General features: G+C 37.2%; 2 protein-coding genes and 1 non-coding gene across 22 annotated transcripts; 1 reads left to right on the top strand and 2 right to left on the bottom strand.

The window, feature by feature from the left end:
• Positions 1-1,591: 1,591 nt before the first annotated feature.
• Positions 1,592-19,145, bottom strand: LOC113713785 (uncharacterized). 20 transcript variants are annotated; one of them, XR_011822427.1, is made up of 8 exons: positions 16,467-16,722; positions 15,627-15,752; positions 13,307-14,795; positions 12,425-12,555; positions 6,349-11,212; positions 5,866-5,997; positions 5,211-5,677; positions 1,592-3,846 (listed from the first exon to the last, which is right to left on the bottom strand). XR_011822427.1 is itself a non-coding variant. In XM_072069146.1 (8 exons), the coding sequence occupies exon 8, from the start codon at positions 10,319-10,321 to the stop codon at positions 8,753-8,755; it is 1,569 nt and encodes a 522-aa protein (XP_071925247.1). In that variant the 5' UTR covers positions 10,322-11,212; positions 12,425-12,555; positions 13,307-14,795; positions 15,627-15,752; positions 16,467-16,587; positions 16,860-17,210; positions 18,139-18,244; positions 18,325-19,145; the 3' UTR covers positions 1,592-8,752. The 20 variants fall into 20 exon arrangements, 11 of the variants coding, with proteins under 11 accessions (XP_071925247.1, XP_071925245.1, XP_071925244.1 ...); XM_072069146.1 differs by adding exons at positions 16,860-17,210; positions 18,139-18,244; positions 18,325-19,145 and having other exon boundaries at positions 1,592-11,212; positions 16,467-16,587; XM_072069144.1 differs by adding exons at positions 17,180-17,210; positions 18,139-18,194; positions 18,325-19,145 and having other exon boundaries at positions 1,592-11,212; positions 16,467-16,587.
• Positions 5,867-7,591, bottom strand: LOC140015845 (uncharacterized). The gene is made up of 2 exons (XM_072068670.1): positions 7,161-7,591; positions 5,867-6,608 (listed from the first exon to the last, which is right to left on the bottom strand). Exons 1-2 carry the CDS (start codon positions 7,589-7,591, stop codon positions 5,867-5,869), a joined length of 1,173 nt encoding a protein of 390 aa, XP_071924771.1.
• Positions 10,587-10,693, top strand: LOC140016330 (small nucleolar RNA R71). The gene has a single exon (XR_011822726.1). It is a non-coding gene; the product is annotated as a small nucleolar RNA R71 (small nucleolar RNA).
• Positions 19,146-19,517: the final 372 nt, after the last annotated feature.

Raw genomic sequence — 19,517 nt, 5'->3', positions numbered from 1 at the left:
ACTATTCGTTTGGAATCTTAAAAAATACTGATCTGATTAGATGATGATTCATTTAAGTTGAATATAACGTCTAACGATGAAATTGTTGTGCAAAGAATATAGTTGACAGCATCAAGAATGTAAACCATCCTCATTGGACCATTTACTCATTGCAATACTTGCACCATTTTATATGTGCTAGCATTTCGGGTTGTAGTTACCAGCTTAACTTCTATTTTTGCATGAGCACAAAAAATTCTTGATTCATACAATAGCTCATTCACTCAACGCATAACCCATTAACATGTTTGAACTGATTCTATCTTCCCAATTTCGAGCAAAAACTAAAATATCTGTCCCCTAGAAATCATTTCACTCTAGCAAGTGAAGGACCTCTGGAGTAAAAACAGCAACTTCTGATTTCAACCACTCAAAACATGGGCACAGGCCCCAACAGAACCAAGCCGGATAGTCCTCGAAATAAACCTCTCTACCGTTTCCGATAATATAGAAATTGAAAGAGCAATTATGATGGGCCATAGTCACACGAGTGACTGGGACAACAGAGATGATATGTCTCTCACTATAACCCTTGCAGTTTGAGGGACCGAAGCCCTTTCTGCAGTTACTTCAGACGAAAACTTGTTGAGGAAGAATGAATCGGCAAAAAAGGCAGGAGTGCATTGGTAGGCTTGGGTATTGCACAACTGGATGCCTTGCACTCTGTGGAAAACATCATCAGGGACTGTAGCAGTGTGACAGCCCCACCTCCCCCTAAGGCGAACCAAAGGATTTGGCGGGTCACCTATCCAACTCTCGTCGGGACTCAGTCGTTCACTACAATTCTCAAATAAATTACAAGATAAATCCCAAATTGTTGGCGTGTCAAACCAGCAAAAATAAAAGTTCCTACTCTAAAATTTGAATTCGAGCATAGCAGTGAATAGGGTCGTATCCACAGGGACTGGGTGATTTATTTCTTTGTGAAAAATGGGGGATTAGGAGAAATTAACCAAATAGCTTACTTGAATAAAAAATAAAGACAGTATCACAAAATTAAATAAAACTAAATCAAGAAAAGGCAACACTCTAGTCGAAGGTCTAATCTCCACTTTGGTTCATTTAACTGATCATCGATGCAAAGGTGAAATCACTTATTCATGAATAAACTGGTTATGGTCATTAACACGCTCTGACAACCTGCCTCGCCTTACTGCTTCGATAACCACAACACGCTCTGTGGCTATTTTTCTTGCCAATTAAGCAACCCTAAACAAGCTCTTAGGATTTAACCTATTGACAACATTAATAATTAGAGAAGCTACCAATTCTAACCAACAAACACACAAGCTCGGTTCATTTAAGTTAGGTTATGTATTCCCGTGACATAGATTCGAAAGTTTCTTTTACAATCAAATTACATCACGCGCCACAGATACTAAAACCACCAAACAATTACGGATTTGATATTTTAGATGGCAATAGACTATTTCAACAATTAAATATTGATCAGGTATTTAACTGTAGAAAATAATGATAAACATGGATGACAGAGAATATATAAATACTCAGAAATAGATGAAGCAAATAAATCAAATTAGATCTCACAGAATTGTCGAACCAAAGCTTCAATTATCGTTCAACTAGAAAAGAAATTAGCCGCTCCTCATGGTGAATTCACAGCGACAAAATATTAGCGTTTATAGTCTGTCAAGAAGAAAAAGAAGAAAAAGGATTCGAGAGAGCCCCCTAGCTGAAGGCTCTTTTTTCCTTCTTATACTCCTACGTTTCCTTTCACCCGCCGAGAGTCCTCTTCCCATTGTACTTCTAATAAGTATAGTACTAATAAAAAGGAACCCAAATGTATCATCCCTAAAATAGCTAACTAACAGAGTTTATCTCAATCAAGAAACAAAGATTTCGTTTCAATTGGTCAATAGAAATAAAGAGTCAGCCTCGGCATTGCTTCAATTCTTGCGACATTGGGACTTCTCAACTGATTAAAGCGTGGTCACGTCTTCTAAATTGTTGTCTTCTGAAAATTTAGTCTTTAATGCACCTTTTACTCCATTCTCACCAACAATTCCTAAAAACAACACCAAAAATCAAATATGAGTAAAATTCATCAATTAACACCATATTTTAGCAAAATAAAGGGGAAAATATTCACCAATTATATGCATAATTAATCACTTAACAAATTCCCCCACACCTAAACAATGCTTGCCCTCAAGCATTCACTACTCAAGAATCACAGTCAAGATGGCAAACATGGATAGCACAGTGCATATTAACACAAGTATCATGTCTTCTCAACAATTTCATCAAAATCACGATGCACCAGTTTCAACAACCCTCACATGGATAGAAGTATATACACTCTGCACTCTAGTGTTTCAGGGATATTTAGCACTCAAATCAACTCCATGCAATGACATTACCATAAGCTTGCTAATATATCACATTTCCACCACTTAAAATGAATTCAATGCAACAATCAAAGGGTCTTTATAAGGGTTGTAACGGGGCTTGGGTTAAGGGTTGGATAAAGGGAATTATTTAGGTGTACATATATCAAAGGAAATACCAATAATACTCTGCATGAAATCAAACTCCTTTATCATTCACATGTATAGCTGGCTTCCAAGAGTGTTAATAACTTCACTAAATTTGGCAAGTGCAAACGCAATTTAGGCATTAGCCCAACTATCACAAAACGACACAAGTGCACTTCACAAAAAAAAAAAAATTCTCTTTTTTTTTGTATTTTTTTTCTTTCTCCATTTCCCTTTTTTTCATCATTTTTTTTTAGAACCAACATAACTATCATACTTGCCAACCATAAACGTACTTTTGGAACACACTTGAAATTGTCATGCAAGAATATTATGGCATTCCTTTGACACAAGGTTCGAATGAAAAGGTCTAAACAAAAAGGTTTAAGGTAACAAATTTGGCTATTAACGAAGAAAAGGATTGAGCCTCAAACATGGCTAACTATGGGTAAACATAATTGGGGGAGGCATTTAGAAAGTCAAAAGGGTTAAACCTAATTGCCCTTATCATTTTAATGCATCAAATTCAAGCATGGTCTCAACATGCATAGAGAAGCAAGTTCTAGAATGTTAAATCATGTGTGATATCACTCAACAAAAGAAAATAGAGCAAAATATACTAAATTGCTTATAAAGTCCGAAAGCTCACAAAATGGTTGAAATTATGTCAAATCTAGCACATCCATCATTCAAATCAATTGCAAGAAAATAACCTACTCATGCTAGTAACATTGCCCTACTCATATTTGCAGCTCAACTGCATTTGCATCCTACCTAAACTACATTTTAGTTGTCTCAAAATTACAAATATAGGAATGGCCACAAATTTTCATACAAGAAATACCCTTCCCCCACACCTAAACATGACATTGTCCGCAATGTAAGATAATAAGAGCAAAAGAAAGGTAGAGGGACGTCCCTGAACATGAAGATCAAGAATGTGGGGCAAAGGGCGATGAGAAGCCCACAGAAACGAAGTAAGCCGCCAAGTTTTCCGCCATCCGCGAACTTTGAAGCTCGATATTGGCAATTCGACTGTCTAGACGTTGTATCTGTGCGTGCAAACTCTGGAACTGAGCATCCCGTTTAGATGGTAGGCCTGGCAGGGATGTAGAAGGGCATGCCTCTTCGGCAGATAAAGTATCAGTGGGGACAGCAGCAGGGGACATAGTGATTCTAGCTGGTGACCGAAGTCGTAGCTCCCCCGGAGATGCAAACTGGTACTGGTCCTGAACACGGTGAATAACTCCCATTCGCTCCAAACAAGCCAAATCCAACGGATCTGTTGGACGAGCAACATGCAGTTCAAGATCTGCCCCAAAAGAGTCACACATCCGGTTAGCAATATGAGTAATAATAGACCCCAATATTAATGGCTTGTGTGGTTTGGTGAGCACGGTCTGTAATTGAGTAGCTAACCAACATCCAAAATTAACTTTGACATTATTGACCATGCACCACAAAAAATAGAATTCAGCTTTACTTAAAACACAAGACGCATCCTTCCGTCCAGAAAAGTTGAACGCTAAGAACTTGTGAACGTATCTTAAAACGGGATCTTTCAAATAAGAACTCTTGGACCTGCTAGGATTATAGGTGAACTTATCCACAGACCATTCTCTCCAAATGTCAATATAATCCCTAGCGAATGGCTGTTCATAATCACAGGCACTGTTCATGTACTCTGGAGATGAGATAGCCTCCGGATCGATGAAACCTAAAAGTATATTGAACTCATTGAGGGACAGACGCATATCAACACCCAACAACCTAAACCTTACCACATCGGGGGTACTCAAAGTTAAGTTACTTGGTTTGTCAAAGCTGAATGTAGTGTAAAATTCCCAAGATAACTCACTATAAGAAGGATAATCAATTGTCAAATACCGTTGCCACCCAATTGAAGCAAACAACCTATCTACGTCACTAGCAATGCGCAGGTGGTCCAGTGTAGGGCGATGGACAGATTTGTAGGCAACAAAAGGTCTGACTCGCAACATTTGAAGCCGTTCTATTTGCTCGGAAGTGAACCCATCAACTGCACCTCCCAATTTGTTGTCTTCAGGTGGCAGAGTACTTCTGCAAATCCCCAAACGTGACCTCTTCTTCGGTTGGATAGGGGCTCTTCTTTTCTTAGGTTTGGGAGCAGGTTCAGGTGGCACAGACGGAGTTTTACTTGGTTTCGTTGAAGCAGTCTTTTTCTTTGCCATAGTTCAACAATTCAAAAGCACCCACCAAGGTCAATAGTTGAAGAGTAATTGTGACCCAATCGAAGAAAGAAACCAAATGGACTCCCCAGTAGAAGCCAAACTCGAATTGAACAACCCACTAACAATTGTCTTTTAAAAACAATAGGAGATAGTCATGCAATTGGCAAGCTATGTGGACGGATGGAAGACTAATCAAGCTTTCTAAAGCCAAAAATGGAGGGACCCGCAAGCTATTGTTGTAAGATTGCAAGACTATAACAAAGGCACTTGTGCAATTGACTACCGAATACTACTTTGATAAGCACAATCAACCAATGACCAAGAACCAAATATCTACCCAATGTCCATAAATCCAAGCAATCAAGTGCAGTTAACTGGGGTAGAATAGAAATCGGCAGCAAGGAATTTGAATAGATGTAATTGAACTACCAAAAAATTATGAATGAAGAGGCAGCCTAGATAGTACCCGTTTCTTGTTGGAACTCGGTGGAACTTCAGGCGAGCAGTCCCATGGAGGTGCGTTCGCCGATGATGGAGCAACAGAGACCAAAGGTAGAAGATTGCTCTTGGAGGCTCGGTCAAGGCTGTGGGAAAAGGAAAGGAGAAGGAACAAGCTAGGGTAATTGAGACAAATGGAAGAGGGGAGATAGCAGCTCTCGCTCATAAGAGAGTCGGGCCCAAACCGAATTGGGGATGCTATCTTTTTTTTTTTTTTGTCGAACCACTTAAATCAAACTCAAGACAATGCTACAAGGCATGGTCACGCTTTATAACAAAAACTCTTCTACCCATCCAACTTGAAAGTCCATAGTGCACTCCAAACATAGGGCGTGGGCACGCCTTATAACAAAAGGTCTTGAAAATCAACGGTCTGCCTTTAGCATAAAGCGTGGGCACGCCTTATAACAAAAGGTCTTCTGCCTAAGAGTTTACCTACAACAAAAAGTTTCGGTCAATAGGAACCAAAATAAACTCACCTTTAACACAAAAATACGAAACAAAAAAAAGAAGAAGAATAATAAATAAATAAATAAATAAAATGACTAAAAAAAAATTGAAACTCTCGGAGTGCCTTCCAAGTAGCGCCTTTCTTTAATGTCTTTGGCTAGACAAAATTATACTTCAATCAGAATAAGTAGGCTCTTCGAGAGCCAACTCCTCGATGGTATATGCCTGAAATCCTTCATAAAAAGGTTTTAGACGATGGCCATTGACCTTGAAAACCTTGTCGGTTTTTGGACTTAGAATTTCCACTGCACCATGAGGAAAAACATTAGTGAGAATAAAAGGCCCTATCCATCGTGACCGCAATTTATCAGGAAAAAGTTTAAGTCTAGAGTGAAAAAGAAGTACTTTTTGACCAATATAAAAAATTTTCCTTGAAATTGCTTTATCATGAAATGCTTTTGCCTTTTCCTTATAAATGGGAGAACTCTCATATGCATCATTTCGGATTTCCTCCAACTTTTGCAATTGCAACTTCCTGTGTTCTCCAACTTCATTCATCCGCATATTGTAATTTTTAACTGCCCAATATGCCCTATGTTCCAATTCCACAGGTAGATGACAAGGTTTGCCAAAAATTAATCGGTAAGGAGACATACCTATGGGGGTCTTAAAAGCTGTACGGTATGCCCAAAGTGCATCATCTAAGCGCAAACTCCAATCCTTTCTATTGGGATTCACCGTCTTTTCAAGTATCGACTTGATTTCTTTATTGGAGATTTCTGCTTGACCACTAGTCTGCGGATGATAGGACGTAGAAACCCGGTGAGTGACGCCATATTTCTTCATTAATGCTTCCATTACTCGATTGCAGAAGTGTGTCCCTCGGTCACTGATAATTGCTCTTGGCGTGCCATACCTGACAAAAATATGAGATTTAATAAAATCAACTACAACCTTAGCATTGTCAGTCCTAGTTGCCTTAGCCTCTATCTACTTTGAGACATAATCAACTGCAAGTAATATATACATATTACCAAAAGATGAAGGAAATGGACCCATAAAATCTATACCCCATATATCGAAAATTTCACAAACCAGTATAGGAGTAAGAGGCATTTGATCTCTATGGCTTAAATTACCTGTCTTTTGACAATTTGCACATGATTTACAAAATAAGTATGCATCACTAAACAAAGTTGGCCAAAATAAACCACACTCTAAAACCTTTCTTGCAGTTCGTTTAGGGCCAAAATGTCCACCACACGCATATGAGTGACAAAAAGATAAAATTGATGGAACCTCTTCTTCAGACACACACCTGCGAATAATTTGGTCAGTACAATATTTCCACAAGTATGGTTCATCCCACACATATTATTTAGCATCACTTTTAATTTTTTCCTTTTGAGCTCTAGACAAATCATTAGGTAGCGTTCTAGTAACAAGATAATTCACTAAATCAGCATACCATGGAGTTGTCTTTTGAACTACAAAATGATGCTCATCTGGAAAATTATCCTTCAAGGGAGCAGGTCCTTCACTATTGATCAAACGACTGAGGTGATCAGCAACCATATTTTCAGCACCTCTTTTGTCTTTAATTTCCAGATCAAATTCTTGGAGTAGGAGAATCCACCTTATAAGTCGTGGTTTGGCCTCTTTCTTGTTGAGCAAATATTTCAAAGCTGCATGGTCAGAATAAATAATGACTTTAGTGCCAAGTAAATAAGAATAAAATTTTTCTAAAGCAAAAACAATAGCTAAAAGCTCCTTTTCTGTAGTCGAATAATTGCGCTGGGCACCGTCCAAGGTCCTCGAGGCATAATAAATGACATAAGAAGCTCTGCCCTCTTTCTGGCCGAGTACTGCACCAACAGCAAAATTGCTGGCATCACACATTATCTCGAAAGAAAGACTCCAGTTTGGTGGTCAAACCACTGGTGCTGAAGTCAATGATCCCTTGAGCGTGTCAAATGCACTCTTGCAATTATCATCAAAATGAAATACCACATCCTTTTGAAGTAATTTGCATAGAGGATGGGATATCTTTGAAAAATCTTTGATGAAACGCCTATAAAAACCTGCATGGCCAAGAAAAGAGCGAACTTCCCGCACACTTACGGGGTAAGGTAAACATTTGATAATTTCTACCTTAGCCTTATCTACCTCAATTCCTTTAACAGATACCATATGGCCTAAAATTATGCCTTGGTCTACCATAAAATGGCATTTTTTATAATTTAAGACAAGATTAGTCTCAATGCACCTTTTAAGAATTTTTGTGAGGTTAGTTAAACATTCATCAAAAGAATTACCATAGACAGTAAAATCATCCATAAACACTTCTATGATATTCTCCACATAATCAGAAAATATACTAACCATACACCTTTGGAATGTAGCAGGCTCATTACAAAGACCAAAAGGCATTCGTCTATAGGCAAATGTACCAAAAGGGCAAGTAAATATGGTTTTCTCTTGATCTTCAGGCGCCACTGGAATTTGTAGAAAACCTGAAAAATCATCAAGACAGCAATAATGAGATTTTCCTGCCAACCTTTCCAACATCTGATCAATAAAAGGCAATGGAAAATGATCTTTACGAGTTAATGCATTTAATTTTCTAAAATCGGTACAAACTCTCCACCCATTTTGAACTCGAGTGGGCACTAACTCACCTTTAGGATTTTCAATAACAGTAATTCCTGTCTTTTTAGGAACTACTTGAACAGGACTTACCCACTTACTATCTGAAATGGGATAGATTATACCTGTGTCAAGAAGTTTTAAAACTTCTTTCTTCACTACCTCCATCATTGGTGGGTTCAATCTCCTTTGAGCCTCTCTCGAAGGCTTAGCACCATCTTCTAACAAGATGCGATGCATACAAGTGGCTGGATTTAATCCTTTTATGTCAGCCACTGTCCATCCTATTGCCTCCCTGTGGTCCTTTAACACCCGAATTAGTTTTTCTTCCTCTAAAGCAGTCAATTTACTAAAAATTATTACTGGGAGTGTATCTCCATCTCCCAAGAATGCATACTTTAAATTATCCGGTAACTATTTTAATTCCACCTTCGGGGCTTGCACAATAGATGGCAAAAGCTGTGAATGAGACAGAGGTAATTCCAAGTAAGACACATTGGAAAATTCTGGACAAAGAGAATTCAATTCAAAAATAACTTCCTGCAATTCAAAAGGAAAAACAAACTTCCCTTTTATCTTTTGTAAATTTTCCTGACAGAGACCAGTAGAAATAGCAACCTTCAACGCATCATCATTATTAAATCCAAAATTTTGCTGCGCCAAAGAATCAATTACATCTATAACAAAAACTGAATGAGATTCACCAGGATATTTCATGGCATCATAAATACTAAATTTAATAACATCACCATCAAATTCCATAGTCAATGTGCCAGTGAAAACATCAATTTTTGTTCTAGCAGTTTTCAAAAATGGTCTTCCTAACAGTATTGGAGATGAATTAGAATTATCATCCTCCATATCAAGCACATAAAAATCTGTAGGAAAAATCAAATTATCAATTTGCACTAAAATATCCTCCAAAACTCCATCAGGATAGGCATTTGATCGATCAGCCAGTTGAATTATTATGCCCGTCTCTTTTAAAGGCCCAACGTTCATCAAATTATAAACAGAACGAGGCATAACATTTATTGAAGCACCCAAATCCAATATAGCTTTTTCAATTTTAATATTGCCTATTTTGCAAGGGACAGTAAACATACCCGGGTCCTTGTATTTAGGAGGCAATTTTTTCTGCAAAACTGCCGAGACGTTTTCTCCCATATGCACTTTCTCGTTTCCTTTCAACTTTTTTTTACCAGTGCATAACTCCTTCAAAAATTTAGCATATCTAGAAATTTGCTTAATTGCATCTAAAAGAGGGATATTTACCTCAACTTTTCGAAAAGTGTCCAAAATCTCCTGTTCTTGCTCTTGCTTTTTGGACTTTGCCAGTCGACTAGGAAATGGAGGCAGAGGTGTAACCACTTGTGTTGATTTTTCTCCAAAATCTGGTTGTTCCAAGGCCCTAGGTTGAGACACATTCCCCTCCTTTTCGAGCTCTTCCTCAATTGCTTGTTCAGAAATTCTCTTGCTCGGCTCAGGCAACTCTTTGCCACTTCTTAATGTGATGGCGCTGGCATTTTGCTTGGGATTGACAATTGTCTGCAAAGGTAGCTTTTCCGATAATTGGGACTCCAATCTATTGACTGTGGAAGCTAACTGGCTCATTTGATTCTCCAAATTGTGAATGCTAGTTTTCGTCTCCTGTTGAAATTGTTGAGTGTTAGTAGCCAAAGATTTCACAATATCCTCAAATGACATACCTGATTTAGGAGCAGATTGTTGCTCTGCAGGTTGAGGTCTAGGTTGATATTGTGGCTGTTGTTGAAATCCTAGTGGCCTTGCTGCATAACTAAAATTAGGATGATCCCTCCATCCTGGATTATAGGTGTTTGCATAGGGATCATACCGCCTCTGAGGCGGTCCTGGAAATCCAACTGCATTAGCCTGCTCAGTCGAATCATCTTGGAGTGTGGGGCACATATCTGTTGGATGACTCGAACCATAGCAGATTTCACATGTTTTCAATTGCTGCATTTGTCCTACAGCTAACTTTTCAACCAAAGAAGTTAGACTATCTAATCTTTGCTCTATTCAAGAATTACTTACCTCATTGACTCTACGAGTTGTGTTATCCTGCCTGTCTCCAAATTGTTAAGCATTTGCAGCCATACTCGATATCAAACTTCTTGCCTCCGTGGGTGTTTTATTCACTAAGGAGCCCCCACTGGCAGCATCAATAATTCTTCTGTCAGTTTGGAATAGACACTCATAAAAATACTGGATGAGGAGTTGGTCAGGAATTTGATGATGAGGACAACTAGCACATAATTGCTTGAATCTTTCCCAATATTCATGTAGAGTTTCTCCATTGAATTGTCGAATTCCACAGATGTCTTTCCTAATGCTTGCAGCTCGGGATGCAGGAAAGAATTTTTCTAGGAAATGCTTCTTCATGTCTGTCCATGTGGATATTGACCCAGAGGGCAAATAATAGAGCCAATCCTTAGCTTTATCGGCTAAGGAAAATGGAAAGGCTCTTAATTTAATTTGCTCCTCTGTGACTCCCTGGGGTTTCATTGTCGAGCAAACCACATGGAATTCTTTGAGATGCTTGTGGGATCTTCACCTGGTAAGCCATGAAAAAAGGAAGTAAATGGATTAGTCTAGATTTTAACTCAAATGCAACCTCTAATGTAGGATAAGTAATGCAGAGAGGCTGTTGATTTAAATCTGGTGCAGCCAATTCTCTCAATGTTCGTTCATTAGCCATGGTGTTATTTATCTCTTCCGTCTCACTAAATGAATCCACAAAATCTACTATTGAATTATGTCCAGTAGAGGCGGAGGATGCCTCTGCTCGTTCTCTTGTTGCTTTTCTCAATGCACGAGCAGTCTTCTCTATCTCAGGATTATATTGTAACTCACCTGTACGAGAAGATCTAGGCATAAACCAGTAACAATAAAAATAAAAATAAAAATAAAAAATAAACAAAGAAAATAAAATTCAAAGAAAATAAATTTATTTTGACACCAAGTCTCCGGCAACGGCGCCAAAATTTGTTGGCGTGTCAAACCAGTAAAAATAAAAGTTCCTACTCTAAAATTTGAATTCGAGCATAGCAGTGAGTAGGGTCGTATCCACAGGGATTGGGTGATTTATTTCTTTGTGAAAAATGGGGGATTAGGAGAAATTAACCAAATAGCTTACTTGAATAAAAATAAAGACAGTATCACAAAATTAAATAAAACTAAATCAAGAAAAGGTAACACTCTAGTCGAAGGTCTAATCTCCACTTTGGTTCATTTAACTGATCATCGATGCAAAGGTGAAATCACTTATTCATGAATAAACTGGTTATGGTCATCAACACGCTCTGACAACCTGCCTCGCCTTACTGCTTCGATAACCACAACACGCTCTGTGGCTATTTCTCTTGCCAATTAAGCAACCCTAAACAAGCTCTTAGGATTTAACCTATTGACAGCATTAATAATTAGAGAAGCTACCAATTCTAACCAACAAACACACAAGCTCGGTTCATTTAAGTTAGGTTATGTATTCCCGTGACATAGATTCGAAAGTTTCTTTTACAATCAAATTACATCACGCGCCACAGATACTAAAACCACCAAACAATTATGGATTTGATATTTTAGATGGCAATAGACTATTTCAACAATTAAATATTGATCAGGTATTTAACTGTAAAAAATAATCATAAACATGGATGACAGAGAATATATAAATACTCAGAAATAGATGAAGCAAATAAATCAAATTAGATCTCACAGAATTGTCGAACCAAAGCTTCAATTATCCTTCAACTAGAAAAGAAATTAGCCGCTCCTCATGGTGAATTCGCAGCGACAAAATACTAGCGTTTATAGTCTATCAAGAGGAAAAAGAAGAAAAAGGATTCGAGAGAGCCCCCTAGCCGAAGGCTCTTTTTTCCTTCTTATACTCCTACGTTTCCTTTCACCCGCCGAGAGTCCTCTTCCCATTGTACTTCTAATAAGTATAGTAATAATAAAAAGGAACCCAAATGTATCATCCCTAAAATAGCTAACTAACAGAGTTTATCTCAATCAAGAAACAAAGATTTCGTTTCAATTGGTCAATAAAAATAAAGAGTCAACCTCGGCCTTGCTTCAATTCTTGCGACATTGGGACTTCTCAACTGATTAAAGCGTGGTCACGTCTTCTAAATTGTTGTCTTCTGAAAATTTAGTCTTTAATGCGCCTTTTACTCCATTCTCACCAACAATTCCTAAAAACAACACCAAAAATCAAATATGAGTAAAATTCATCAATTATCACCATATTTTAGCAAAATAAAGGGGAAAATATTCACCAATTATATGCATAATTAATCACTTAACACAAATATACACCAAAAGTTCCACAATTTACATATACTACAAACTAAAACCTCAAGAGATATAAGCAATACTAATTTCCAGCATAAGACAAAGGTCCTCAGTTCTCACATAAGTACAAGTACAAGTACAATCTCAAATACTACGCAAATTAAAACTAGAGCTCCAATGGTACAGTAGATCCTCCAACCATTCACACGGAGAACTTTAATACAAATGTTTCCTTCACCTCGAGCCCTGTGGAGGGGAATAAAATAGTTTTTGGGTGAGCTAACGCTCAGCGAGTAACCAGTAAAATCAGTAATCAAATATATTTCACAATAATGCATTTCGATGATGTCATGATTCCGAGATCAAATGTACGTATTTTTGCTCTGGTGAGCCAGTGAAATCATTGTACTTAAACATCCAACGCTCCAATAGATCATTTCACGTTGAACAGTAAGAGGGAGCCCCTTTTTGAGCTCCAAATGAACATAAACAAGTGGTGGAGACGTTGGTGTTCAGCACAAGACTCCCCAAGAACTCATTGAAGCCAAATCATACCATGAACTCCCATGCAAGCACGCATGATATGCAATTGAATAAAGAATGCAGGAAACAGTTCATAAGTAGCTTTCGAAATAATTTAGGGTTACTCACCTCCACGGCTCAAGAATCATCCATCATATATCATTGCCTTACCCAAATCCAAGCCCTTCAACTCAAACTCAAAGCAATCAAATGTTTTCAAAGATCGGACAGCATATCCCCTTAATTTCCTTACTTTTCCATCCTACAAGCAACACCATTTCATCTCAAATCAACCACATACACATCATAGACTATCAAATACACCTTTCGGCACAATATCCATAACTGAAGCTACACTTATCGGGTTGAAACGAATCTTATGGCGTTTCGAAGCCAAGACATAAACCTACATTTCTTATGAAGACTTCAAAGCCAAATCATGCATTTTTAGGGTCAAAAATGAAAAACTCCATGAAAACAGAAATCTGGGCGCCAAATAGGGCTCATGGGCAGTCAAGGGTATTTCGGTCATTCACATGCTATAGTGCTCGGATCGAGCTGAAATTTTGCAGGCAGCTAGTAACACCATTTTCTACAATTTTCATGTTTTAACCTAAACCTGATTCGGCATCTAACATGCTCAAATAAATCCGGTCAGAACAGGGCAGATTTGAAACCTTAACCTGAAATTTTCCGCACAAGCTGAAATTTTCCGCAAATAACCGCAATTGATGCACAAGGGATCCATTTAAGACACTTTAGAGCCATCAATCCAAGGCCAACCATAAGCATCATATGAAAACAGAAAAAACCCCAAAAAATCAGAAATTTAGATAACTCCACTCCAATCCATAAAATCTTTCATAAAATCACCTAACTAGCTTCCATAAGGCACCAATTGGCCATTATTAGAGACAAAAAGTGAGTTCCAAGCAAAATACCTTAATTTCTCAATAAAGGTAGTAGCTTAGTGGTTTTTCTTGCAAAACAACTCCACCAAGATCTTCAAACTCCCTTAGCAAGTCTTTTGTGTGGACAAATTCAAGATTTAATTGGTTGGTTTGCAAGATCAAAGCAAGAAATGAAGAATAAAAGTTGAAGGTTTCTCTCTTTTCTCTCCCTAAGGAGTTCGGCCAAGAGAGCTTAAAATGAAGAAATACATTGGCCAAAATTAGCTTTAAGAAGGTAAAATATTTTGGTCAAAAGTCCACCCCTGAATTGAAACGCGACACGTGGCACCTTAAATGTTTAAGCTTATTTTCTTGTCTCTCCATACTAATTAGTCTAACTAACCTGTAATTATCTCCTAACACCTTGTAAAATAATATCTCTTAATACAAAACATCAACAAGTTATCGAAAATATAACGCATTTACCGCACGAGCGGGTCCCACGTCCTTAATAGACTTCCAAATTAACCCGAACTAACTTATACTAGAAAAATGGTTGGAAAAACTATATTCACTTATAAAGTCTCTGGAAAATTTTGATAATAAAATAAAGTAAGAAAAATGCACGCGGAAAAATAAATAAATAAAGAAAATTTCCTTTTCTTTTCCTTCGGGCGTCACAAGCAGCTCTACTTGTTGCACTCACTTTTCGAGTCGAAAGTGTCTTCCTGGACAGCCAAAAACACAGACAAAATGCATAATCGGTACTTAAAACAATTTTGTTTTCCTTTATTTCTCCATCATGGCACAACTATGAGGCAGATTGAAATAGGCAAACAGCATAACTTGAAGGAATGCCAAGCAAGAAACAACAAAACTGAAACAATAAATCTTGTGGACAGAGTGATTTCACATTTTCTGGTCGGGTTCACTAAAGCTCTTTTAGCTTTGGTAGGGATCTCAACATAGCATCCAAACGCATAAATCACAAGCCAAAGTTGTTGTAGGCTTAAGTGACCTAGTACGCATGTCCACAGGGTCTACTTGGCCATCCATGACAATTACTTCAAAGGAGGGTTTCAAGCCTAGCACATTTAAGTTTGTCCAATGAAGATTGTGTGAATACTTGACTTGCCATTCTTGAATGATCTTGAATGAACCAACATACTTGCCATTCTTGAATGAACCAACAAACTGAAAAAGTAGTTATAAAATTATTCAAAAGAAATCAGATGGCACTGCTTCAATATCTGGCCCTAAACTGACTGTCCAATGGATCATGGACTAATGGCCCTTACCTGTGAAGAATGTGCATAGGGACCAACTTTTAATGACAAACTGAACCCCAACTTTTACTTAGTTATGTTCATTTAGCATTTTAACAATTTTTCTCCCAAAATGCTTCAGGCTAGATTCAAAATCAATTTACTTGTCATGATAACAAGTTCATTTAGTTATGTTCTTTTAAACTAAATCCAAAATGTTCTTTTAGTTATGTCCTAAAGTTTGTAAGAGCTATGGCATGCCAAATATATTGTGCAAAACAACATAGGCCATACCATCTCATAACAGCCACTTTGCGAGTCAAAAGAGAACCACCACCCATGCACGTCACACATTTGATAGGCCCACAAGAACCACAAGTTACTCAAGGCACCATACACTTCCCATTACATTTTAAGCATCTGCATGGAGATTTTTCGACAAGCTATCAGCTAAACAGAAAAACTTATATCCGATAACAATAATTGCAGAGAGAAAGCTGCTAACGATCAAGATGGGCCTAACATAGCTAAACTGTGAAGTGTGTAACTTTCAGTTTATGGTATGAACTCTCCCTACAGATACAACAAAGTCAGAGTATGGAATACAACTTTACATTGTATCAAACCCATCTCTGAGCAATTAGACCCTTCCCATAGCACGCAGGACAATGCATCATTTTATTTTCTTATTTATCTCCCAAAGGCAGAGCATTATTCTTTTCAGAACTTTCCATTGCAGGAACCTCTGATAAGCCTATGTAATCATGTTCCTCAAAAGGCATAGACATCAAAGTTATTTTTAAGAAATCTTAGCTCAGCCACAAAAAAGATTCTGGAAAAGTAACGAAAAGATGAAGAGTTGAAAGTATACATGGACCAAATTGAACTTGAAAGGCATATAAAGGTTGAAAGAATGAACAAAATTTTTCAAAAATCAAACTGAATTATCAAAAGTAAACTTCCATATGACATCTATCACCAGCGAAAATATAGCGAACATCAACATAGAATGAGCAACATGAGATCAAGATCAGAACCAAAAAAGGTTGAAAAGGAAAGATAAAGTGCCCTAGAAAACACAAAAAGAATTGGCCGTAGAAGAAAAAAAAGGTTATAGAGCAAAATAGAATTTACCTGTGTAATCTTTCTCTCCACGTTTTCTCTGCTAATTATCCCAAGTTTCATATAGACATTTCATCAAACGCTTGATAGTCATTAGTCTATGAGATTTCACATACTTGACTTGTTTGAACATCTGTATTTGCTTGCAACCAAAACAAACACCACCAACCAAAAAAAAACTCAAACATCAGAACATCATTTAATAAAAAAGATGAGAAAAAGAAATAACAAAATGAAGAACATCTAATCAAAAACATAAAAAAATGAAACAAACCTTGTCAACGAAGATAAAATCCAAAGAGAGACTATGATCAATAATGTGTATACATTAGTTTCTTTATTTATCTACTATTGTTATTTGTTATGTAAAGAAATTAACAAAAAGGAAAGAAAAATCTATCTTACCCAAGGAGGCACCAGAGAAAAAGCAGCGAAGAGCAAGGTGGGATTTTTTGTTGCTACTATTTCCTTCCACTAGTAAAAGCTCAGGTTGCAAGACAAAATAAGGAGTGATAAATATGTCTGTTCTCTTTTTGATTCCATATTTCCCCAAAACGTAGAGACCTAAATTGCTAAGACTGTCATCAAAACTGGAAAATCGATCAAATCTACAATAATGCCTTTTTTGCAATAATCACATGATTGAGATATGAGATAGAATACGATCTTTGTGAATCAAAAGACCAGCCAAAATTTGGGGGAAAAAGTTGTTGACAGAGGAATACCGCAACTGAACCGTTGAACAGAGTTGGCAATCTAAATAGCATGCAGAAGAATCCTATCAGTCAACGTAAAACTATGCAAACTATCTAATAAGTCTAATACTGACAGAGGAAAAAATTAGACAAAAAGAAACGCGTAATTAGTTTTAGTAGGAAAGATTGCAGAGGTACAATCATTTTCAGCCATATTCAGTCAATAAGTGAAACCAAATGAACTTACAACCCAAAAACTACAGTCATTTTAAGCCACGAAACAACACACTTCTGTTGCTTACCAGACAATCTGGCTCCATTAGGTCTGCGCATTTTTTCATGCAAATATCAGGTTGTATGGTTCAAAGTTCGTCAAGAAACATATTTCATCAAGGAAACCTCGTGTTTTTTTTAATGTTCCAGCTTTATAGATACTCGGATTTAGAGAAATTGCCACAGATTCTGTAATCTTTAATTGGGTGTAATAGTATTCATAGAACCGATTATGCATCACTAACTGTATCCAGAATACGTGAATATTAATAGATCAGCCAACATATTGTGGTTTTAAAATTTGAGAGTTCTGTGGAACCAGGAACGTTGCCTTTACAAATAGCTTTGAGGAATTAATATACCACACCTCTAAGCCAGCCACAACAAATCCTAGAAACTCAATATTAGGATTATCAGTTTTAAATTTTGTTTCTTCTATCGCCTACCTAACTTTTGTGCATAATACCTTCAACGTGGGGCAAAACCTTAATGTGTAAGACTCTTTTGTGCATAATACCTTCAACGTGGGCCAAAACCTTAATGTGTAAGACACTTTATCTTTTATTCTCAGCTTACACTTCAGATTGAGAATTGAACTTGTTTTAGCTTGGTTATCTCTATTCAGTAAGTGGTGACAACCCTTCCTTCATAATCAGTTGTACATATTATTAACAGGAAAAGAAAAAGCAAGAAACTAAAGGACTGAAGAGAGTGACCTGAAATTGAAGCAACTGCTTACTGGAAATCTGTGGACGCTTAATCAGAAGTTTTTCTGCACCAATTGTTTCAAAGTGCAATTAACCCCCTCAAGAAATTTGGCAACTAAAATAACAAGTAGACAGATTATCCAATGTCTTTAATACTGGTAGGGAAAAAATTAAACAAAGAAGAGTAGTAGTTACCTTTAGTACAAAAGGTTGCAGAGGACAAGGTTGAAGAAACGTGAAGTTTTTTGTGACCAGTATTTTTGTTCCTTATATAGAGGCACAAACTTTCCTTCATTCTAGATAATTTGCCAAGTGGTCAAAAATAAGGAAAAGAAAAGGACAAACCTATATCCCTAGCAATGGTATTAGCCATCATGAACAGAGCGGATAAAGATGCAAACTGATAAATTGTTAGAGATTTTTCTTTTCAGTCTCGATAATTTCTCAACCGGAAAATGAAAATGAATACAAAAGGACAAACCACAATCCCATGGTTGGGATATGATAGAGAGCAAAGAAGTAAAAAAATTGGATGGATAGCCATAATTTAGGGAAGAAAATCATGAAATGATTGACCGAGTAATCTGGAAACAACAGGAGGGGGAAAGTAAAGAACGGCAAACAGAAAAAAAGAGACAAAGCAAGAGGAAAAGAATGGCCGGGGAATAAAAAGAAATAGACAAGGACTAATGAAAAAATCCGATGAACAGCTGCAATTTAGCGAAGCCAGTCCTGAAATTGTTGACCAATTGTTGGAGAAAGCAGGTGGACAACCCATTTCTTGGCCACTATTTCTAAAAGCTATTCAGTTGCTTCTGTACTCCTTTTTTTTCCACCGAAGAGAAGAATAGTCCAAGAAACGGGAACAATGAAAAGGAAAGAAGGATTATCATCTTTTGTGGAACAATCCCACAGTTTAGATATGGATGGGCAGCCATAATTGACTCTTTGTGGGAGAAAAGAAAACTGAAAGAAAAATTAACGAGAAACAGAGAGAAATAGAAAGGAAGAAGAAAACAAAAGATGATGGGCTAAAGTTGTAAAATGAAGTAGAAAGGGAGTGTTTTGCTTTCCTGCCACATCGGTGCACTTCCAGATTTTTATTTGACTTTTTGACTCCTATGACTTCTTGTCTTTGATAACGGAGACAAAGAAGTGAAGAACAACAGAGATGATGGCAACTACGTCTAAGAAAAGATGACAACTGAGAAATAAAGCAAAAAGCTATTCGCGAGAAGTCAAAAATAGCCCTCAACAGTAAGTTACTGTTTTGGGGCTAGTTATTTTTATCTGGCAAGGTAGTAATTTCATAGGAAAAGACAAAAATGACCTCAACAGTGATACACTGTTTGGAGAACCACTCAATATTCTCAGGGCATAAACGGAAG

Source organism: Coffea arabica, chromosome 10c (genome assembly GCF_036785885.1).
Source record: "Coffea arabica cultivar ET-39 chromosome 10c, Coffea Arabica ET-39 HiFi, whole genome shotgun sequence".
Taxonomy (NCBI): domain Eukaryota; kingdom Viridiplantae; phylum Streptophyta; class Magnoliopsida; order Gentianales; family Rubiaceae; genus Coffea; species Coffea arabica.
Note: the sequence above shows the minus strand (reverse complement) of the source record. Positions and strands in the feature narration are given on the sequence as shown.